Consider the following 25750-nt stretch of genomic DNA (forward strand, 5'->3'; position numbering starts at 1 on the left):
ACATATAATTTGCTGAAATTCAAACCAAACCATTTCTTCAGAACAAAATAACATGTTACAGTTTACATGCGACAATGAGTAAGTGAAACAAGCCAAATTGTAATGTACAAAAGATTTAAAGTGCTAGTTTGGTATCATCTGTTATGACTTGTTTTTACATTAAAATGTTCTCGTATATTTGTCTTTACCTTCCGTCTTGCTTCCCTTAACCCTATACTATATTTAGTTATGGCACTGCATACAATCCCCTTATTAATAGTTTAAGATGTAGAGCTCTATGTGCACTCTTGCTGTTTAAGTAGTCAAGTAAGCGACTGACCTTTCCTCACAGATAGTTCCCTAAAGGGAACTGTATCTGTGAGGAGCCAGTTCCTTTTCTAGAGATGTTTGGAGTTATCTCCTTTTTAAGGTTCAGGGAAAATTTATTTGTTTCGCTGTGCCACCTTGAACCCCTAGATTGGAAATACCTTTCAGCCAAGGAGTGAACACTCAGACTGGCACATAGTAACTTTGTCATACTTAAAATACCCCACTTTGATATGATAATACCTTCTAATTCAATTCTAATGCCAGTCGTGACCCTCTGTTATAAAGTCTACTCCCTATATATCCTGCCTCAGTGCGAATCTTTTATGAGTGGTGCATCGGATTCTTAAACTCAGGCAACCAAATGAATAAGAGCAAAAGGTTTATTTAACATATCGATAATTTTACACAACAGAGAATTTTCAATCATTGCTATACTACTAGATTACAAAGTTAAAGAAATCAACATATAATGGACAATAATCAATGCTTTGAAACAGTCTTGTTCAAATTCCATTGGCTCACTTTCTCAGTTCTCTTACCAACAATACATTTAAGGTATTAGTAAAACAGTTAGGATTAGGTATTGTTATAACACCTTAGACATAATTAACAGTGATCACATATACATATATACCCTTGGCTTGAAATGTTCACCAACTTTGGTTATATATCACAGTCCTGCCTTAATCTTAGAGTTCTAACCTTTTTGAATGTCCTTGATTCTTAAATTACAAAATTCTTCCTTTCATACAAAACTTAATCAAAAGCTTGTACATTACCGAACTTGAAGATTCATCAGGCTTATCTCTTCGTTTCTTGATTCCTTTTCTCAGCACGTTGTCTTCCTTCTATATTGTGGGTGGGAATTTCATCAGCTTAGGTTGGTCCACTTGGAATTACATATTGATCAGCTATGCCTAGAGATTTCTTGGCGCCTAGACAAAACTGCATTCATCCGGCTCACTACCTAGCCGCTACTTCCCCATGTGTAGCCCGCTGCGTAGGAAAACTTCTATCCACTCATTGTAATGCTTGAAACCAGTGGCTATATGCACCTGGGCCAGGGCACAGTAGAACTCCAACTACAGAGAGAGAGAAAACATAAGGCTTTCCGGGGGGGGGATTCCAGTCCTTTTATATCAACCCTGTCGTCACCCTTCTGTAATACTTAATTTTTACCTGATATGCTATTTTCTTGTACTCGTGGATCTTGCCTTTCCGTAGCGTCTTCCAAGAAGACTTCAGCCCTCCACGTGCCCTACGCGTACGTGGCGTGCTGACAGCTTCAGGCATCTCACTAATCGTGTCTCGCCCGCGTATTTTGACCTTGTGTTACTAGTTGTTTATATACAATTCACAAACTTTCTATCATTGCTAGCAGACAATATATATATATTATTTTCATTGTTAATATACAGTTTAGTAGGAACTTCACATGTGAATACTCACAAAAATTGTACTAATCACGTTATCTTAAAGTTTTACAGGCTATTTACAATTGTACCAAAATACAAGCATTTCTCTTTTATATGCTTAAGCTTGTTAAACTATGAATGAAACATTCCTTAGTGAATTGTATTCATTCACAATTTAACACCTCTAATGTTGAATAAGAGAAGTATTGTAGTTGAGTAGGAGTTGCTTAAAATGACTACCTTCCAAAATTTTGGCAGATTAATTCAGCCATGAAGTTAGGAGAATTCTTCATAGCCATTGTTAAAAACAGTCTTTCTGACCTGAATGACCTCTATATGCAAGGGGGTCCAAAGTGTGGTCTGCCAAATAATGGTAATGAATGTATTTCTTATGCCCTCCAGGGTGAATGTTAACGGATCTTCCTGTCTGTCTGTCTGTTGTTGGCTAAGTCACAGAGTACTTTGTACACTCTAGGATGTGCTAGAGGATGGAGTTTGTCCTTAGGCAGGTGGATGAAAGTTGCTAATCTGACTTGGTTTGAATGTAGTGCAAAGTTATATTTTATTAGTACTTTGGCTATCCTTTTTAGATGTCCTTTGGATGGTGGCTGGAAAATTCGCCACAAACATTTTTGCCATCCAAAATTAACAATCATCTGCTGACCTAACCAACCAGTCAGTTAGATGAAAGTAATTTCTTTAAAATTAAGCTTTCTAACTGACAGTCTGCTTGTGTACTTCCTTTGATAAGTAATAGGAAGTATTGTATTAGCATCTTACCTTATAATAAATTTAGTTTAATCCTTTATCCAAGTGTGAGCAAACAAAGTTTGCTCACACTTGAAAATATCTTCAGGATGGGGGTAAGGTAGTACAACACCGGGAAACTCCTAGCAAAGGTGGAGCAAGCTAACATCACTCCTATCTCAGTATCTCCCATAATGCAAAACACATCTCCTTGCGGATATGTATAATGTTATGCATTAAGGGAAGGGCCACTACCCAGACTTGTTTCGGCCTTTATTGAGGTCTCTTAAGTGGGAGCCAGTCCCAGAGGTGGAGATTCCAGGAAGAAGCAATGGCAGGTCATCTTTACCTATAGGAGTTGCCAAACGGTGTGCCACCTTTTTATTAAATTACTCTGGATTTAGAGAAAGATGTTGAAAGTTTATTTTTCACTTGGTTTGACTATAATTAATTTAGTTTAATCCTTTATCCGAGTGTGGCAACTCCTATAGGTAAAGATGACCTGCCATTGCTTCTTCCTGATATCTCCACCTCTGGGCCTGGCTCCCACTTAAGAGACCTCAATAAAGGTCGAAACTAGTCTGGGTAGTGGCCCTTCCCTTAATGCATAACATTATACATATCCGCAAGGAGATGTGTTTTGCATTATGGTAGATACTGAGATAGGAGTGGTGTTAGCTTGCTCCACCTTTGCTACGAGTTTCCCGGTGTTGTACTACCTTACCCCAGTCCTGAAGATATTATCAGGCACAAACTTTGTTTGCTCACACTTGGATAAAGGATTAAACTAAATTTATTATAGTCTAACCAAGTGAAAAATAAACATTTAGCCTCTTGCAACAGATTATTCAGTGCCTTAAAGAGTCATTAGATACCGAAATATTAATGGTTGACTTCGACAAAGCAACTATCAACGCTATTTCTAATATATTTACTTCAACAACTATAACAGGTTGTTTATTTCATATGGCACAAAATATTTAGTGCAAAATTGTTGACATTGGTTTAAAGTTACACTATGAAACAGATGCTGAATTCAACATGAAAATTATATGCTTCACATCGTTAGCATTTCTTCCAGTGAGCAATGCTATTGATGGATTTATTGAATTGATTGACGATGATGCCCCAAGAATTTGTATCTTACTTTGAAACCCACTATATAGAAGAATTGTCTTCTATATTTTTTCGGCCTTTATATATGGGGCCACAGCTTGTGAAGGCAAAGAATGATGCCGACATTCCCTATAGAACTGTGGAACATTGTTGAAAGAACTTATAATAATATGCCGAAAATGAACAACAGTATAGAATTGTTCCACAATACAATGCAAAGCTCCATTACCAATATGCATCCAAGTATCTTGGAAACTCATAGCTAAGTTGATGAGGGAAGAGAGTTTAGTGAAGAAGAAAAAGTGTGATGCAGATTGAGGAGACATAGCAGAAATGAAGAAAAAAGTATAATGATGTTAATACAAGACTTCAGTGACAAGTGCTTTGATACAATCCACAGCAAAAAGTTATTTATTTATGCAGCTTCTCTTTTAATTTGCACAATTTTTAAATGGCTTCATTATGTTATGTATCACTGACATTCACCTTAATAAAGATTTGCCTTTTTAATGATTTTATAATACCCTTTATCATCCATTAATTCTTTTAAAAAATTACGGCAAAATGTCTTACAGTGAAAATGTCTTATGGCATAAATGTTTATGCTGAATTTTTCTAGAACCCCTTTAAATATATGGAATAGGAATAATAGTGTTTGTTCTTGTGTACTATTATAGCATGGCTGTAATTTTCAGCTGTTATTCTGTTGTATTTTTTATCTAACTGCTCACATTGAGAATGATCTTTAAACTATACTGCAAATTTTGCTTTTCATTAATATTTATTTCCAAAGTAAGTGAATCCTCTAATTTATTTACTTTGAATATAAAAAAAAAAAAAAATTTTTTTTAGGCCTATAATTATATATGCCTGTTATGATGTGTTAAGGTTTAATATTATTTTTTGTTTTTTAAACTAAAGGGAAAACCCCATTATTTTGGAGCAGACATAACAGTAGTTCCTAAAGAAAAACGTAGATCTAGGGAATTTAGTCGACGTGGATCACGTGAATCTCTAGAGAATGTAGCATATGATCATTGCAGTGAAGCAGCAGATGAAGTAAGTTCATGAAGTATAACTGTGAACACTTTTAAAATCATGTATAGTTTAATTAGTTTTTCATATTGATAAAATGATCCTAAATTTGATTTCTCAACAGACATTTTAGTGTTAATGCAGATTCCCTTTATTAATATAAACACTAACATCACTTGAGGTTAGAAAATCATATTGTGCAGGAACCTCACATCCCCAGTTATTCCTGTTTTCCCCATTATTAGCATTTTTTTTTTTTTTTGTTTTTTGTTTTTGTTTGTTTGCCTGGAGAGTTAAAAACAAAATATAGCATCTTTTTGCAATACTTCTGACTAGGAAAGATTTTTCTTAGTACAGTAGAGTATTCTATTATTTGTCATGCCATGTCAGTATGTATTTTAATTGCATATCTGTTCAGGCTGAATTATCTCTTTTTTGTAGAACAAAAAATCACTTTCTCAGCAAAAAAAAAAAATTAATTAATTTAATTAAATTTAAAAAAAATCCTTTTTCTCCAAGGTCTTGTTAACTGAGAGGTGTGCATCCTATTTTTTTTAAAAAAAAAAAACATTTTTATCCAGTCTGACTAGTCTTCAGCTGTCACATACACACTTTTATCAACTATTCATTAAAAAAAAGAAAGCCATTGTTATCATATCATATAAAATGAATATTAATTTACTGATTTTTGCAAATGGCTTAAAAATGATGTGAATGGCATTTTCACCATTTTTCTCTCAGCTTGTGTGTGTGTGTGTGTGTGTGTGTGTGTGTGTGTGTGTGTGTGTGATACATTGACAGACTAAAGAGGTAGTTTGTTTACATATAGCTTTTATATTTTATATTTAGTGTGAGAGATACAAAAAAAAGCAATTATGACATCATAGTTTCAACTATGATGTCATAATTGCTATCCTGTACACTCTTTGAGGGTACATGGCAGGAATTTGATGATGATGATGATAGTTTCAACTTTATATTGAAAAATGTGTAGAGTGAGGATTTTTGCTGAAATTCAATATACAATAAGTCACATGATATCCAGCCACTCATTAAGAATTTAGTATTTGACTTGTACTCCAAACCAGTCATCTGAATGTCCACACTTATAATTAGCTGGCAAGCTAGCATTTGCCAATTACTAACTCATCAGTGTGATCAGATGAGCAGATGACTTGTTTAATATTTGGTTCTTACAGATAAGTTTGAGCCAGATATCAAGTCAGTGATGATGGCTAAATACTTTGATTTACTCCACACTCTCATTGCTGCTTTATATGGCAAATTTACAAAAAAAAAAAAAAAAAAAAAAACAAGCTTTGATGTAATTTTTTGCATTTCTGTTTAAATAAAAAGGAAATTTTAAAAGTGAACACACTGCCTAATAAAAAAAATAATTTAATCATAAATTCTTCATTGTATTTTTTATTATTAAATGTTGCAAAATGGCAGTAAACTCTTGCATCATTTCTTGCAGTCCACCATGTTACATAAATATTTTAGTTAAATACTCCATTTTGATTCTTCTCTGTGCTTTTTTTGTGATAAATTTTCCAAGGTATGCTGAATAATTATTTAAAAGATCAGCATATGCTTTTATATATCCTTTTTGTATATGTGTTTAGAAAATTCATAAGAAAAATTTTAACTTTACATACTTCATTCAGTATTAGATTACAGATTGTACAAGTGCTGTGCAAAGATATTGGCTGTAAAATGACGATGTATATTTTTAACAGTAAATGTTAATGATAAACTTTTCTGTGGCCACTGTTGTAGACATCTTGCATGCATGTGTTTGTGCTTTTACAGTGAAACCTGGTTAAGATGTTCCATAGAAAAAGCAGCTAAAAACACTTTTGTGGTAGGACTTTGAGGAAATTCTAACTCAGTGTTGAAGTGATTTGCCGTTATTTAGTGGTGACTATAACAAATTAATACATGTTAGAAATTCTAAGTGAAATGAAACAGAATAATCAGTTTCATTGTAACTAAATCAAAAGCATGTATTAATTTGTCATAGTGCATAATGCAAATAGAATTTTGGTTTTTCTTTTTACAATGATATTATTGCATTGCCAGAGATACTGAAGAGTCCTCATACATGATATGAAGTTTACTGTGATTGTATGAGTAGTGATGTTCAGTGCTTATAAAGAGATGCAAAAAAGGGACACCAGGTAGTAGCAGCATCTGTGTAAGGTCTTCATAGTGTTATGCAACCACCAGAGCCTCCATGTTGAATATGAATGCTCTTCTATAACTATAATACTTTCTTGATGATGTATTTGTAACAACGAATACATTATTTCTTTATTATATAGGTATAGATAGTATAGGAAAATTTCTTTATTTTCCTATACTATCTATATCTTGAATAAAAATATGCTAAAAATTGTCATTTATATTTTATTCATTTTATTGCAAATATACTTTCAGTATGCAGCTTTGCTGGTAATTATATATATATATATATATATATATATATATATATATATATATATTAAATATAGGGTGTCTCCCAAAAGTTCTTGTGCAGTTTTAAACTTTAATAACTTAAGATATGTAAATTTAAAAAAACCTACAGTAAAAACCATTTCAAAATTTAATGATTGAAGTTTTTTATGTAGTGCAGGTTTATTCTCAAAGTTTGATGTAACTACACCACTATCATTATTGTTATTATTATTTTATGGGTATCTCCATGTAGTCATAAGACTCATTGTCTGAGACCCACAATAATAACCTTTATACACACACCATACCTCACTTTAAACTCATTCACTGTCCAGGCAGCACTCACAACAAATCTGGTAATCCATTCCCTACTCACTCACCCACCCAAGCAAAAAATCTAGCCTGCATATCCTAACTAACCACACTCTTACACAACTTCCAGGGTGACTTCTCTCTCTCTCTATTCATCATGTATTCAAATATTTCCTTTGTGTCAACCTTATAGAACTCCCTTTAAAAAGTTTCTATCATGTCCCTTCTTTTTCTGCCTATCAACTAAACTTTGAAACCTTCAGCCTATTCCTCATACAGATCATTCCACAGCCTTGTCACCACCTTGGTCACTTGTCTCTGAATCCTCTCTGCCACTTCTGATCCCCATATGTCCAAATCCGTGCACAGTAGTCAAGATGCAGCTGAATCATATCAAGTTCTTATATGAAGTTCAGAGGACATATTTCAACTTTTGTGTCCTCTGAACTTCAGTTCTTTGTCTACTGTTATCCCAAAGTCCTTTGCTTCATCAATTTCCTGCAATTCAATCTTATCAATGTGATACATACCATGTATCACATTGATAAGACTGAATTGCAGGACCTTTTCAACCTGAAGTGCATAACGTTATATTTTGTAACATTAAATTGATCATCACTATGCAAATTTATTTAAGTCATCCTGCAGGATTGCTACATCACTTTTATCAACTCTGATTTTGTATCAACTACTGATGAATGTCTATCAACTTTTATGCATAGACAGCATTTTTTATGTGACCCCCCCCCCCCTCTAAAAAAAAGTTAATGTTAGTTAAATCAAGGGACCATTTGGCCAATAAAAAGTCTCTCCTCTACCAATCCACCTATTTGAGAAAGAAACTTATTCACAAACTTCCACACCCATAAAGCATAATGGCAGGATGCCTCTTCTTATGGAAAGATGGTATTCTTTAAAATATTTAACTCTCATTCAGGAATGAAGAATCTCTGCAATGTTGTAGACATTCTTTAAAGTTTCACTGCCTGTTGACTCTTTAAAAAAGAAACATGCAGGACTTCCTGAATGCAGAGTTCCAGAAATAAAACTTTAATATACTAGCCACAAAACAAATTGCATGCCCAAGGTATCACTCTACTTTATAAAAATATTGTTTTAGTTGATGTTAAAAAAACTAAATGTTATGAGGACAAAACAAAGTAATGCATTCTTTAAATTCTCACTACACATTGCATGAAATTATACAGAAATGTTTTCCTTTAATGTGGGTTTACACAACGCAGCTCATCACAACCCAGTTTATGTTTTTATCATTAATTATTTATAATGAAGGGTGAATTTATATAAATTATCCATAAAACATAATTTATAGAAAAGAAATAATAGAATTGAAGAAAAAAAAAGTAGGTAGCACTTGCCACGGGGCTGACTCACTTTTTCATAATGTTCTCAGTCACATGATAATATCTTTTAAATAACATTATTAAAAATCCTTTTCATATGTAAAATGTTCAAGTATTTAATTATAGTAAGAATTATAAAAATTAAAGAATTATAGTAAGCATTTCATGCTGTGAGCTGTAAAAATAAAGCTTTCTAAAATATAAAGCTTACAATTGCACACTTAAAGGTTAAAGACATTGCAAGAATAATATGTATTACTCTATTTAATTAAATTCTGCATTTTTAATTTTTGTGTTTATAATTACTGGTTTCTTTTGTTAATAAAATTGTATTGTAAAGCGCAATTAATTATCTTTAAATAATAGTTATCTATTACATGTCATGTGTACTGTACATATGTGTAAAGTTAATATTGATTTTTAATTTGATTATAAAATTTATTTAGTGTAAATGATAACTAATATAATTTAAATGCTTTCATAATATGAAAAACTTATTTTGCTTCAAGTATGCAAGATTTACTGTTTTCAAGTGAAGTATTGCAAATAATATGTAATCGTGGCTCATTTTCCTTGCTTCCTGACTGAAACAAAAACTGGAAGTATGATGAATAGTGGTGCATTCATAAGGCGACCATACATTCCATATTTTATTTAGGCCTGTGACTTACTTTTCTCAGAAAAGCTGGTGGGACACCAACATTTGAACTCACTAAGTCATCATCACATAGTTACTAGCACATGAAGCATGTGTTTGCGTGGCTATACTGATATACACAACACTACTCACATATAGTGTATAATGATATATTAAGGCTTTTTTTTAAATAATTATGAAGGGTTTGGCAGTGATGAATGATTAACCAGGTTTGACTTGTAGACTTATTATATTATTCATTAAAACTGAATATTTTTCTCTGACATGTTTTACTGTCTTTATGGTTGACAGTATCTTTAAGAAGATATTTAAAACAAATAAAAAAACTTAAATGTTTTTAACATCTATTTCTATAAATTCATGAATTTATATTAACTTGTTCATGAATGAACATTTATAGTTTTTCTGAAGCCATTACATTGTAGTATTGTAATTTTATTATAAAACTGAATATACAAAAAGCAGAAGTGTACTTTTAATACTGAGTTACAGAAAACGTCTAGTTGTCAAAACTAATTTCCATTTTTCATTCTTTGCATTTCTTAAAAATAAATAAATACTTATTTAATAATTCAAATATTTAATAATTGAATTATTAAATAAGTATTGTTGTCCAAATACAAAATATATTAGAAATTTTTTTTCATTACAAATTATGAAAAATATCTTATGTGTGTTGTGGAGTGAGAAGAGCATTGTATAATACCTGTGAGAAAAATCAACAGAATTTTTGTAACTTGAATACTCGATAGCAGATATGTATGTTTTTCATATAGGAAGAAAAACGTTTAAAAGTTATCAGTTGCTATGTTACAAATGTTGACAGGACAGCTGTTGGGGAAAGATATGGCAAATTGAGCTTTTTTATGAATAGTTTGTTCTTTCATAGTCTTTCATATCATCTTTCACATCTTGACTACTGCATACAGATTTGGTCACCTGGGTTTCTTGGGGACCAGGAATGGTCAAAAAGATTCAGAAATTAGTGACCAAGATAGTGACAGATGATGGAATACTCCCTATGAAGAGGTTAAAGGTTTGTGGGTTACAAAGTTTAGTTGATAGGCAGAAAAGAGGGGACATGATAGAAACTTTTAAGATATTAAAGGGGTTTTATAAAATTGATGCAAGTGAAAATTTTCAATATATATGACAAATAGTGAGAGAACTAGGGGTCATCCATGGAAGGTGTGTGGCTAGTAGGGGTGTGCGGACCAGATTTTTTGCATGGAGAGTGGTGAGTGTATGGAATGGATTGCCAGAATTAGTTGTGAGTTCCCTGACAGTGAATGGATTCAAGGAGAGGTATGATAGGATTTGTGTGTATGATGGTTGATTTGGGTCTCCTGCGATGAGTCTCCAGACTCTATGGAGATGCCATAAATAATAATATAAAATGAAAATCAAGTTCTGAACCTTATAGGAGATAAAAGGAAGGAAGAAAATGGAGATGACTTGTTTGCATGATGAAAGAAAAATAGGAACTAAAATTGCAATTTTTTTGGTGAATCTTTAAAAGGGCATGCTATTCCAGAAGTTTTATTTCTAACACTCTGGAAATAAAACATCTTTAATGTGTGTGTGTGTGTGTGTGTGTGTGTGTGTGTGTGTGTGTGTGTGTGTGTGTGTGTGTATACAGGGTGTTCGGGATAAATTTGACAGTTTCGTAAGGAAAAAGAAAATCTTCTTTGTATCTATTAAATTTAATGAATTGACAAAAAAACATTACAGGCAGAGTTAATTACAATACTATCAACAAGATTTACTCAAAATAACCACCATTAGCATCGATCACAGCTTCAATTCTGCTTCGGAACCTCGAACAAGCTGATGCTACAGTCTCCCTGGGAAGGGCCGCAAAAACTGTTTTAATTTTATCCATTAACTGGGCTTTTGTATTACTGGAAGTGCGATTGGTGTCTTTTTCAACTGCGCCCCATACAAAATAATCCATGGGGTTAAGGTCTGGGGAGTTTGGAGGCCAAACATTTGGACTGGTGAAGTCGTAGAAATTTTCAGACAACCATTTTTGACTTTTCCCAGAGGTGTGGCAAGGGGCCGAATCCTGCTGCCATACATACGGCCTACCATTGGCTACCCTTGTTATCCAGGGCTTGACTACAGTTAGCAACTCCACGAACAAAGCCCGAATTCCAATGCCAGGGTTCTTCAACACCTGTTCCTGCAGATTTGCGAGGAATTCTGCTGTACGAACGCAATCAGATCGTCTGCTAGGGATCTTTCTTCTTGCTACATCCTCGTAGTCACCATTGCAAGTCTCTAGTTCATGCCTGATTGTTTTTACTGTATTCAGGGAGCATTGGGCAGCAGTCGTAATATCCTTATTTTGATGGCGGGCACGAATCATCATGATACAAGTTATTCTCTTCCATGATTCAGGTGGGTTCCAGCTATCCATCCTTTCTGACATCTTGTATATGAATGAAGAAGGGTCCAAACTTTTAAATGAAGAGAAGTGTGTGTTAATACATGTAACTTACGGAAAAATATAATTAATTATAAATATGTCAAATTTATCCCGAACACCCTGTATATATATACACACACACACACACACATATATTGAATGTTCTCTCAATGTTGACCACAATCTCCACATTGGGTTGGTGCCGCTCTGGTCTGGGTTTTGTCATGAAACAAGCCAATTTCCTTGAACTCGTTAATCCAAATGTGTATGGAATTTTTGAGGGGATCTCTCTTCCCATAATAGGATGTGAATTTCCTTCTTACTGCTGATAGAGACTTGTATTCCACTAACTCTAGCCCACAGTTCACTTTTTCCTTCTACATTTGTCATTTTAAATCAGTAATTTAATCTGAAAAATAATAATAATATATATTACATATATATAAGTCCAATTTCACAAAATTAATGCATGAAAAAACTTTCATAATTAAGCTTTTGAATGATGTTTATTGAAAGTTTATAACATTTATACATCTTAAGTTATTACAGTTTAAAACTGCATAAGGACTTTTGGAATACTCTGTACAGTATCAGTTTTAAATGATTATTGCAAGCCCTAAAGATTTTTATAGATATGTTGGACTATACCAGTACCATAAATCTGATGAATATTAGAAAGCTAACAAAAATTTATGAAAATTGAATTTTGAGTGTAGGTGTATAGTTTAGCAAATACATACAGTGGGTTTCTTCAAACAAAGCAGTAGAATGAATAAATGCAGAAAACAAAATGTATGTTCACCAAGTTTGGAAATGGTGGTGGTTGCAAATTTTCAATCAGATTTAGAGAAAAGCTGCAAAATTTTAGATGCTTGTTTTGATGAACAGTGAATATGAAAACATCCATAGTAAAGAAAAATAAAAAAAAATCAATAAGAGTCTGAAGTTAATCATAGACACTTGTTGAGAAGAAAAGTGACCTGTTTAAAATTTGGATTATCTTTAGGTATGTTGTAGTAAGAAATGCAACTGAAAGTAATAGGGGTTGCATCAAATTTGAATAGAAGTTGCTATAACTAGCATGATAATTTTCACTTTGAGCATTAGGCATGTTTCCATCCAACTTGTGCATTATTGATCTGTGATGCACAAGTAAATCATACCCAGATTAAAAAAAAAAAAAAAATACCATAGAACTAAACATAATTTGTGGGGGGGGGGGATATTCTTTATTATATAAATTATTTATTGGAGGAAACTGCATGAAAGAGAGCAAAAATAGACTGAGAGCGAGAGATGTTCAAAAATAAACATTTCATGAGAAATAAAAATAACTAGGAATACCTTAAGCTGGTTTTACTGTATGTGAAATAAATTGACTTGTACGTAATTTGTAAACAAATACTTTGACAAAATATTTTTCTTTCGTAATTTTTGCTTGAAATGAGCTTAAAGTAACAGCTGTGCATTAATTTGGAACTTTTTAAGTTATATGTCTATATATCACTTTATTATTATTATTATTATTATTATTATTATTATTTTAATTTTTATTATTTTTGTGGCATTATGAAACTAGTTTTGTGCTTTTTTTTCTCCCCTTAAATTTTATTTTATTTATGTGCATGCTTGCATGATATTGCTTTTTTATGTTTACAATCTTAAAGAGATTATTTTGGTGGCATATTGTCTATATTAAAAATGTGCCCTTAGGATTCTCACCATTACTAAAAACATTATGATGATAAAATGATCTTTTACCAGTAAATGCACTTTTTATTTTTAAGAGTGTACTGTTTTTTATGAAAGCATAGTTTGAAAATAATAATACATATTAATTCTGAATTGCAAGTAGCTTACAGTTCTTATATCCATTAAAAGTAATTTAGGTATTGCTGTTATCCTGTATAACAGCATAATTAATATAATTTTTTAAATTAAATTAATAATTAATGAATAATTTTATTTGGATTAATTTTATTAATATTGTTTTGAATTGAAAATGACATTATAAAATTATACTGTTTAATGATTTCATACATATTCTAATTAATTATATATTACTCATATATTTAATATCATTTCCCTTGAGCAGTTCATATTTCATATTGTCTACCTTTCAGCAAATAATAATAATATGTGGTATTTACAGACCGTTAAGGACCATGACCTACCCAGATTGGCTTTCAAAATCATGATTTTTAGAATAAGGTGGTTAGTCTTTAACCCAAATATATTTTTGTGAGCCAGTTTTGTGTGTTCTCCTGCCCAGATTCAAGTAAAACTGAAATGTTTTACTTGTTCCACAGGTTCCCCATTCACAACACAGTTGACATTTTCAACGATTCTACCTATTTTAATTGTCTTTGTCCTTTTAATGCTGACCTTCATACCATATCTATTACAACAGTTATTCAATTTAGTTTGCCTGGTTGCAGGATGAAAAACTGAGTTTCTTGAACAGAAAACTCTGGCACCTTAAAAGAGACCAGGTAACTCACCTTCCATTGAAAACATTTCAGATGAAAGTATACAGATATGGTGAAAGCTTTCCTATTGACATATTTGAGATAATGTAATATTGTTTTAAAACACTTTTCAGATAGTGATTATGGTGCATGTGGTATTCATTGTGTCTTTGCGTCCTCTTTTCTGACCATTAAGAGAGAGAGAGAGAATTAATATTGCATTTTGTGCAGAAACTGGATAGGTATTTCCTTATGCAGTATCTATCGTAAAAGAACTTAGGTTTTTACATTCATTGAGCACTTTGCAATAGTATATCATCCAGGTGGTGATATTGCAGGAATGAAGGAATCAATAGCTTATACAGGAATTGAGGTGAATGAAATGGAGGTGAATAGCATATTACAAAACTTTAATGTGAATACATCTGTGGGAGTGGATGATATCCTAGCTCGGGTCTTACGTGAAGCGGCAAAAGAATTGTCAGTGTCCTTGACCATTTTGTTTAATTTGAGTCTTGGGTCTGGGTTAGTCCCGAGGGGGTGGAAAGAGGGAAAAATAGTTCCACTGCATAAAGGAGGATCCAAGACTACTGTTGCAAATTACCGACCAATCAGCATATCAGGAGTCGTTGTCAAGGGTTTGGAGAAAGTAGTCAAGAGAAAAATACAGGAATGGATAGATGAAAATGGGATACTGTATGGGGAGACAACATGGTTTTGTGCAGGGTAGATCATGCCTCACTAACTTGCTTACGTTTTATAACACAGTGACGGCTGAACTGGAAAGGTTAATGGGTATACAGTGATACTGCTGGACCTTGCTAAGGCCTTTGACAGGATACCACATGGAATTCTAATCAGTAAACTGCAGCATATGGGGATGGATATAGGAGGGTGGTTGATGGAGAGATATCAGAGGGTAGTTTATTCAGGGTAGAGTCCAAAAGACGACCTGTGACTAGCGTTGTGCCACAGAGTTCTGTTCTTGGACCACTGCTACTTAATTTGTTCATTAACGATACAGGAAAGGATCTGAGAGGAACTGTTCATTTGTTTGCTGATGATGCAAAGTTGGGTAGAGCAATAGTGAATGCACATGATGTCAAAATTTTGCAGGATGATTTGGATAGATTGGAGTTCTGGGCTAAGAAGAATGGATGTCAATTTAATGTGACAAAATGTAAGGTTATGCATTTTGGGGTGAAAAGATTAGCAGCAGTATACCACATTGGTGGAACTGTACTCCATGAGATTGATGAGGCCAAGGATTTGGAAGTGTTGGTGGATAGGGAGTTGAAGTTTAGGGGGCACATTGCAGAAGTGGCTGAATCAGCTCATCAAATCACTTGGTTACTGAAGAATACTTTGATGAGCAGAGACAAGCAAGTTATTGTTCCTCTGTATTGAGCCCTTGATAAGATCCCATCTTGACTACTGTGGCCAGATCTGGATGCCAGGGTTTCTTCTTGATTAGGAGGAGGTTGAGAGGATCCAGAGGCAAGTGACCAAGATGGTAGTAGGTCTGTGGAATGAACCCCATGAGAATAGGTTGAAGATTTATGGGTTACAGAAACTGGTTGATAGGCAGAAAAGGAGGTGATATGATTGAGACATTCAAATTACTGAAGGGTTTCTATAAGATTAATTCAGAGGATATTTTTCAGAACAGGACTGGTGATGGGAGGACTAGGGCCATCTATGGAAACTGGGCAAGAGTGTGGTTAGCAAGGATGTTAGAACTAGGTTTTTTACTTGGAGAGTGGTGAATGAGTGGAATAAGTTGCCAGAGTCAGTTGTGGGCGCTATGACTGTGAATGAGTTCAAGGCAAAGTATGATAGATACTCTGTGGATGTTGAATAGTTATTCTTAACATGATGTTTAGGGCCTCCCTAGATGAGTGTAAGGACTCCTTGGAGTTGCCTGTAGTAATAATAATAATAATAATAATTGAAGCATGTCTCCTTGAATGAGGAGATTGCTAAGTTCGACAGGTTTCATACGTTACTAATTGAAAATATAGAAAGATTGAATATATTTCTAAGGTTTCAAAAATAGTTTGTGCATGTCAGTTAGTGAGTGGGGGTGAAAGAAAAAAGAAAGAATATTTTAATCCTAATATTTTGCGTTATTACACCAACGTTTTCAGAGAGAAAGAAATTTAAAGAATGATATAGCTACATTCCAGTTAACAGTTCCTATTCAAATTGATTACTTCTGTTATCTGTCTACATTAAAGGTTGTGCCCACAGCTCCTCAGAAATGTATTATTGGAATTCAAATATAACCACTAATTTAATATTTATATATATACATTCCAATCTTAACAAGTTTTCTTTCTTCTTAACTTTCTGCCCATCCACAGTTCTAATGTACTATAGGTTAAACAATTTCTCATGCATGGAATTCCATTAAAAATAAATGAAGTATAACAATTCAAGGTAGTGAGTTCCTAGATTTTCAAAAAATGCATATGTTTATAAAATTTCAGTTCGGATATTGAGGAGTGCACTTTACAGGTATCCATGAAGAGAGATGGTCAGATTTTAGTTGGCATTTATGTAGTAGCTTTGCTTGATTTCAGTAAACTTCATGGTTATTCTGACTAAATTAGCAGATTTAGAGATTCAGTAGACTCCACAAAAGGCAGTATATCCTTGAAGAAAGGTGAAACAAAGTTGACAGTTTGTGTCAACTTTGTTTCAAATTTGAAAGAGGTGTATACACAAAATGCTCTAAAAATTCTCATTAGTTGTTCCAAGATCCCTTTTATACATAGTTAAGAAACTCTATTAGTGTCAGTAAGTAGTCTTACAATTGAATAATAAGTATGGATAAGCCACCTCATTGTTCATCATCAAATTCCTGACATGTACAGGATATGATAGTACTACATGAAAAATTTACATCATTACTGACTTCCTATCTACAATTTTCCTCCAAATCAGTCTGTTACTTCTCAAGACTCCAACATTATAAGATCTTATATTTCTTTCGTCTAAGACACTTTGTAACCTATCAATCCACCTATATCTTGGTCTTCCTCTGGGTCGTTTTCCTGCCAACCTGGCAGAGAACACTCGTTTTGCTAATCTTTCCTTGCCCATTCTGTTTAAGTGACCATACCACCTGAGATTAGCTCTGCAAATACATTCTTGGGTGCTGACAATGTCAAGTTCTTTTCTAATATCCTCGTTTTTAATATGAAATTGCCATTGATGCCATCTGTTCACGCCTCTAATCTTTCTCAGGACCTCATATCTTTGGTCTCTAGTCTTTGGTCAAGTGTTTTACTTCTGACCAACTCTCAGATCCATAAGTTAAAACTGGTTTGAACACTGTCTTGTATACAGCTAATTTAGTGTTCCGACTCATTTCTCTCTTATTCCATATAAATTTATTCAATTGACTTCCTACCATACCAGCTTTGTTAATTCTGTTGTCTATTTCCATATTTAATTTACCATCTTCAGTAAAAATCATTCCTAAGTAGCTGAAATGTTTTACTTGTTCCACAGGTTCCTCGTTCACAACCCAGTTGACATTTTCAATGATTCTACCTATTTGCATTGTCTTTGTCTTTTTAATGCTGACCTTCATACCATATCTATTACAACAATTATTCAATTTAGTCAGGGAATCTTGCAAACTTGTAGCGGATTTATTTAGAAGTATAACATCGTCCGCATAAAGCAAAGAGCTGACATTAACATCTCCAATCCTGATATCATGTTTAATACCACTTTCCTTCATAATGTGATCCATATAGATAATGAATAACAGAGGGGATAATGTACCTCCTTGTCTGACACCAGATTTAACATTAAACCATCTTCCTGTACTTCCTTCAATTCTAACTGCTGACTTACAACTCAATAAAGACTAAGTATCGCTTGATATAATGCCCATTGACACCATATAACTGTAGTGTATTGAATAACTTCTCTCTTGGCACCTTGTCATATGCCTTTTCCAGATCGACAAAACTTAAATACAGATCTTTGTTATATTCCCATGATTTTTGAACTATTTGTCGTAAAGTGAAGATCTGATCCTGACAGCCTCTATTTGGCCTGAATCCAGCTTGTTCTTCACCAAGCTTTTCTTCCACAATTCTTCTCAACCGTTTCTCAAGTATACTTGCATAGATCTTGCCAGGAATACTCAGTAGAGAAATACCTCTGTAATTCTCACATTCAGTTTTATTTCTCTTTTTATATATGGGTACTATGAGAGCTCTACTCCAATCATCGGGAATTCGTCCCTCTTTCCCAGGCTTTCTGAACTATGCAGTGCAGCCACCGTAAGACTTTCATACCACCATACTTCAGCATTTCTGGTCGAATATCATCTTCTCCTGCTGCCTTTCCACATTTCAAGCCTTTGATTGCTTTTTCTACTTCAAGTATGGATATGATATATTACTGACTGTATGTCTGTTGAGTGTTTTATACCACTGTGCTATCACTTCTTGTTTTATTTACCAATTTTTTGAAGTAATTACTCCATACTTCAAGGATATCTTTCTCCCATTTTCATGTCACCTTCATCATCTCTAACTTCTTTTACAGCACTCTTTCCTCCATTTCTAAGGTTCTTCAACAACCTCCAGAATGTTTTGCCACTTTCTTGATATTTATTTTCTGTGTTCTTGTCTTATGTTTTATGCAGTGTTTAGCTTTCTTACATTTGTCTCTGTATTCTCTAAGAGCAAAAGCTGACTGATTTGCCAGGAACTTTTGATATGCTTCCTTCTTTTCCTTCACTGCAAAGATCATAAAATGACTGTCTCCCAGATTTTTGGTAAATTGATACAGCCATACTTGTTGAGGATTGGAGTATATTTTAAAGCTGCTGCTGATTCCAAAAACAATCTTTCTGACTTATAATGACTTCTGTGTATCACTTTTGTTTTCTTCCATTTGATTTTGTGTGAAGGGGTTTTCAAAATTTTCAAAATTAGCAGACCATGCCTTTAATACTCCTTCACACAGAATCAAATGGAAGAAAACAAAACTGATACACAGAGCTCATTATAAGTCAGAGAGATTGTTTTTGAAATCAGCAGCAGCAACTTTAAAACAAACTCCAAACTTCAACTAGTATGGCTGCATCAATTTACCAAAAAATCTGCGAGACAAGTCATTTTAAGATCTAATTAATACTTGTTTTCTCTCTCTCTTTATCCAACAATAGATAATGCCAGTTAAGACTTTAGTTCCTGGTATTGTTTCTTGTGCTCTGAGAAATGCTGGAAATAATACCAGTGAAATATCAGCTAATAAGTTAATAAATATTGATTGTTTTCTTTTCATCTGTGTTATGAATCAATACTGTTAAATAAACTAGCATATACTGCCAACAAACACATAAGCCTTTCTACTTGTTTATTAATATAATGTTTTAAATCTTTTGGATATTAGTTTTTTGAGTGGACTAAGTATTAGTTGATTTCCAGTAGTTCTTCTGGAAATCCTACTGTGAGGACCAAATATGTACTGTTTTCAAGCCATTTCAGATCTCCTTTAAGCAGGAAGGTAATCAGAACCTAAGTAATAAAAAAGAACTTACTACTTAAAGATATTCACAAGCATTCATACCATGCTAGGATTTAAACAAAAAAGGCTGTTGGCTATGGAAGATGCTATCCTCAACTGGGCTAGACTGATGACATTCAGTTATTCGTTCTGTTTGAATTTCTCAGTCACATCTTCACATGCAGCTGTGACTAAGACTTATACTGCAAATGTGCAATAATCGCTACAGTAGTTATGTTCATAGCTTTGAATGTAGCTATGTGATTCTCCCCCCCCCACACACACACCCCACCCCCAAAAAAAAGATACCTTCAAAACAACTAGTAGATTATCAGGAGTTAAAATAGTCTTTTTTTTTTCCCATTCCCACTGACATCTATGAACCATTCTTTAAAACATTGAAATGAAACAATGAAAATATTACACAGATATCCTGTTGACTAAGGAATGTTTATTATTATTATATAGGTATCTCCATGGGATTAGAAGACTCATTGCTGGAGATCCATTATTCACAGAGTACTTATCATACCTTGCCTTAAACTCTTTCATTCACAACCACCTCTGGCAACCTATTCCACCCATTCACAACCCTACAAGCAAAAAATCTAGTCCTAATGCCCTTGTTCTCTCTTTCTCTCTGCCATGTACAGGAAATAAAGTCTTCAGTGTCGATCCTATAAAACCCCTTTAATAATTTATATGCTTATATCATATCTCTTCTTTTTTTCCATATCAGCTTGATTTGAAGCGTACAGTCAATCTATTCTCTTAGGGAGCATTCCATAGACCTGCAATAATTTTTGTAACTTGCCTCTGGATCTTTTGCATAACTTCTTCACCCCTTCGAATCTGGGTGTCCATATCTGTGCACAGGTCCACAGCTTTTTAAAGTCTTATGAGGGTTGTCTGAAAAATTCTCGGCCTTGGGAAAAAAAAAAAAAAAACATTGTGCCGATAGTGTTACCATCTATGGTAACACTATCGGCACAATGTTTTTTTTTCTTTTTTCTAAGTTGGTACATTTGTCATAAGTATCCATGTGAAATTGCAAGACATTCTATTGAGTAGTTTGTTTTATATAGCTGTCTGAAGCAAAAAGTGTTGCCTGTATCCATTGAAATGGATAAAATTGCGTATTGTGCTGTTATAAAATTCTTTGTAAAAGAAGGTTTAATGGCAAAAGAAATTCATTTGAAGTTCATAAAGTTTATGAGCCCTTTTCTCCTTCATTTTTGACAATTAAACGTGGCCATACCAGCCTTGAAGATGATCCATGTGAATGGCATCCAAAAAAGTGTAACAACACCAGAAATCATTAATCAAGTGCACGATATGGTATTGGATGACCGGTGAGTCAAAATGCGTGAAATTGTGAGACTATAGGCATTTCAAAAGAACATGTAGGATATATTTTGCATGAAGAATTGCAAATGAAAAAGCTTTGAGCAAGATAGGTGCCACACTTGCTCACAGCAGATCAAAAACGCACTCGCATGAAAATCTTTGAACAGTCCTTGGAGCATTTTAGCAAGAATAAAACTGATTTTGATCTCATCCATGATACCATGGATGAGACTTGGATTCATCATTACACACCAGAATTCAAACAGCAGTCAAAACAATGGACAGAAGCCGATTGTTCGGCATCAAAGAAGACAAAGTCGGTTCCTTCAGCAGGAAAGATCGTGGCATCAGTGTTTTGGGATACTAAAGGCATTTTGTTTATTAATTATCTTGAAAAGGATAAAACAATAACCAGGGAATATTATTCCGATCTTTTAATCAGACTAAACAAAAAAATTCCTGAGAAAAGACCTGGTTTGCCGAAGAAAAAATCATCTTTCATCAGGACAATGCACCTACCCACAAAGGTGTATTGGCAATGGGAAAATTAAGGGACATGCACTATGAATTGTTGGAACATCCACCCTATTCCCCAGATTTGGCTCCCTCTGACTTCTATCTCTTCCCAAAACTAAAACTCTTCCTCGCTGGTCAGTATTTTTCTTTGAATCAAGAGGTGATTGTAGCTGTAGAGGGGCATTTTGCAAATCTTACTGAGAACCACTACAGGAATTGTATAATGATGCTGAAGCATCACTGGAATAAATGTATTAGTCTTAAGGTTTCATTGATATAGTACACAACTTGTGATCTCTTCTTCCCTAAGTCCATCATCTTACAGACTAGTATTGAGCCATGTGGTATGCCACTGTTCACTTGTCTTCTGGATTCAGCTTCTCCATACACCATTCTTTGATATCTGTCCATCAGCCATGCTCTAATCCAAATCACCAGATTCATATCCATCCCCATTTGCTCCAATTTATTCAACAGAGTTCTGTGTGGAAACCTGTCAAATGCTCTTGCAAAATCTACCAATATCAGTGAGTAGACATTTCCTTTTTCCAACTCCATAGTCACTTTATTATTAAACAAATTAGTAAATTTATTAGTAAACAAATTACTAAGGCAAAACCTACTCTTCACAAAACCATGTCGCCCTTTATAGAGTATCATGTTCTTATCCACCCAGTTCTGAATTCTATCTCCAACAATTTCTCTAATACTTTAACCTTGAGATGTTGATTGGATTATGATTTCTACTTCTGTTTTGGAGCCCCCCCCCTTTGTGCTGTGGGATTGTTTTGCCCACTTTCCATTAATTAGCACCTTCCCTATACTGAGGCTTAAATTAAACAGCTTAGTCAGAGAATGCCATCTAATCCAATGAATATAGAAATTCTGCATTATTTTTGGCACTTCATTTCTTCATCTTCTGTTCTCCTATCAGTCAGTCACATTTGGCATTACAACGTTTCCACACCCTTGCAAAATGTTCAATCGGGAATTCAATTATTTGATTTGGTTCCATGGCCTCCCCACCATCACTTTTTAGTCATCCTTCCATAGTCATTCCTCCTTTTACTTGCCACATTATGAAAGAAATCTCTAGAATTTTTTGGCTTCATCAGTTAGCTTTATGTCATAATTAGCTTTGACCCTTCTTGCCTGTGCCTTGTATTACTCATGGACATGCTGATCCCCTTTTTTCTTTATATTCACTGCACAAATTTTTCTTTGTATACAATTCCATCCTTAATGATGCTATTCATCCATCTGACTCTGGGTATACATTCTTATACTGCTTTCTTCAAACATCTGTTGATTGGCCACCTCCCATGCATCACCAACATCTCTCTCTCCTCCAAATTTTTATGCCATGGCACTGCTGAAAGCCTGTTCCTCAGCTTGTCATAATCACCTGCTTTGTAATTTTACATGTATCTCTTCGTAACAGAAAATTTTCATGTCTGGCAATCTCCCGGGTCAAGACTACATGATCATTTTTATCAAGAGGCAGCATAGCTATATTCATTAATGTTAAGTTCTCTGGTGCTGTGATCAGATCCAGCACTCTTGAATGTCATGTCCCCTCCATTACATATTGCTTCATGCAATTATCTCTCAGCAGCTATAAAATTCCATTTCTTTCTCACAATATGACTATTCCTCCTCCTTTCAATCTGTGTCCTCATAGTTGAAATCTGCATATTAATTACTCGACCTGAACTCATCATGCTAATGCCCAGGTATGACAGGGTTGAGATGAGACAGAGAGCAAAGATTTTGAATGATATGAATGTTGGTAGCAACATGTGAAGAGAAAGGAGTGCAATTTGTTAAATGTGTGGAATGAGTTGAACTGTATATGAGTGATGGACTGCATTTAATTGGTTTTGGTGTGAGTCATTTGGAAAGACTGCTGCTGGAAGAGAGTAATGAGTGCAGAGAATCTGCATAAATAAGCGGTGTGAAAGAGTGGGAAAATAAGGTGGAAGGAATGGAAGTGCTGCTTATGAATGGAGAAGTGAGTAGCATGAGTACAGAGAATGGGAGAAGAAGTGTCCAGGACAAATAGAGAAAAGGAGGAGACTCAGGGTGGGCAAGAACACAGCATGAATAAGGTTGGTGCTCAATGCAAAAGTGAATGTGTGTAGACAAGAAGGGGAAGGGATGGCTTAGGATGTAGGAGAACAATTGGATTTGAATATGGTTCTGGGATTGGTAAGGAGAAAGAGAAATGGCTTGCAGAAGATATGGAGAAGTCACATCTAATAAGTAGTATCAGTGAAACTTGTTATAGATCCAGGAATAAGTTGTTAAGTTTACATACAAATGCTAGAAGTATCAGAAATGAGAGAAATGAAATGGTTTCATTTCTCTTGTTTCACCCAAATATTGTTGGAATAAGTGAGACATGGTTGGATGAGGATGACACATCTGACAGGAATAGAGATGGAAGGGTATGATATTTCCTCATGAAGATAGAAAGGGTAAAAAGGGATGTGGAGTGCTATTGATGATAGAAAAAGAGTTATGTCCATACATTGTAGAGATGAAAGGGAGAAATACTGATAGTTGTTTTGAATCAGAATGGTGTAAGATAGGGGTTAACAGAATGAAATACTTAGTCGGATGTTTTTATAGATCTAGTGATGTGGAGGGGTAGTGACCATGAAATGTATAAGCATAGTAGCCAAGCAAATAGGGAAATGGTGATCAGTATGGTTAATTTTAATTATGGCAATATAGATTGGGATGATGAGATAGCAACTGGAAGTAAAGAAGATGAATTTCTTGAGTTTTTGATGGAAAACTACTTCAGACAGTCTGTAACAGAGAGCACGTGAGGATTGAGGACCTGGATTTGATCATCTCATTAGGGAATGTCATTATAAATGAGGTGTCAAATCTCCTGCCAGTTGCTAAGAGTGACCAAGAAGTGATTACCTGGGTGGTTCCCTGCAGTGTGTTCACTTCTGTGGGGAAATGATACACACTTCTTTGAAAGAAGTCACCCCCCCCCCCCATGGGCAAGGTGCATCGTGCATGTAATGAGTCACGTGTTTGTAGCTGGTATAAATTGTAGGAATATGGTACTCCCAAGTCAGTGCACCTGTGTTTGGGTGAAATGGCTGCAAGAAAGTACAGATGGAGTTTGAGAGGTATTGTGATAGTTATGCCATGTTGCAGGCCTCTGTTTAGCATGTTGTTGACAAATTGGGCTATCCCAGGTAAACAATCAGTGATACTATACTGAGATGGAAGTGGCTTAGATGTGAATATATTTCACACACAAAACATTGTTTTGCTTCTTTTGGTAAAGGATTAAAACCAAGTATATAATTTCTTGGCATCTTTAATTGAAATCTGTATTATGGAGCCACTAATCACATTACATCCTCTACTGAGCAGAAGGAAGGTTGTGGCAGATGCCTGGTGAACTTCTCTTAATAGAGTTCATAATCCCAACTATGAAATTCAGAGTTGGCAGTGAGATAGTCCTGTTTTTCTGTTCTTCCTGGTTTGGCATTGAACCTTTGTTTGTGGTGTCACAAACATTGAATATATTATGAGTTGATAATAGAAAAAGAGTTATGTCCATACATGGTAGAGATGAAAGGGGGAAATACTGATAGTCTCGACAATGCAATGCTTCTTGCTTTATGACATTTCTACAGAACTAACCATTGTTTCTTTCAGCAAGACAATGCACCATTTCATAAGGCTTCTGTTGTAACTGTGTGGTTTATGGACATCACCACATTTGACTAGCCTCCACAGAGCCCCAATTTCAATCCTATTGAACATTTGTGGGGTGAACCGGAGTGTCTGGTGAGGTCAAGGTACATCTGCCACACTCCAGGATATCATTACATGCCTACAGGAAGAATAGTCTAAAATTCCCATTGATTACTATTGTATGCTTGTGGAAAGTATGCCTGTTAGGGTATCTGCAGTCATTGCAGTGAAAGGAGGTCTTACATCTTGTTAAGGTGGGCACCATGACTGTTTGTTCCTATCACTATGGTGTCCATTGACTTTTTTCCAAGCAGTGT

At 34.5% G+C, this 25750-nt stretch overlaps 1 protein-coding gene across 4 annotated transcripts in view; it reads left to right on the forward strand.

Annotated features, from left to right (window-relative positions):
- LOC150101606 (kinesin light chain-like) overlaps window positions 1-25750 on the forward strand; it is a 465700-nt gene that overhangs the window by 289428 nt on the left and 150522 nt on the right. For all 4 annotated transcript variants that reach the window (XM_090400088.1, XM_090400087.1, XM_090400086.1 and 1 more), the window contains exon 12: window positions 4509-4646. In XM_090400088.1, coding sequence (XP_090256214.1) covers window positions 4509-4646 — 138 coding nt within the window. The remainder of the gene's footprint in view (window positions 1-4508; window positions 4647-25750) is intronic.

This window comes from Typopeltis vanoorti, chromosome 11, assembly GCF_054136105.1.
Source record: "Typopeltis vanoorti isolate ZY-2024b chromosome 11, IOZ_Tvanoo_1.0, whole genome shotgun sequence".
Classification (NCBI taxonomy): Eukaryota; Metazoa; Arthropoda; class Arachnida; order Uropygi; family Thelyphonidae; genus Typopeltis; species Typopeltis vanoorti.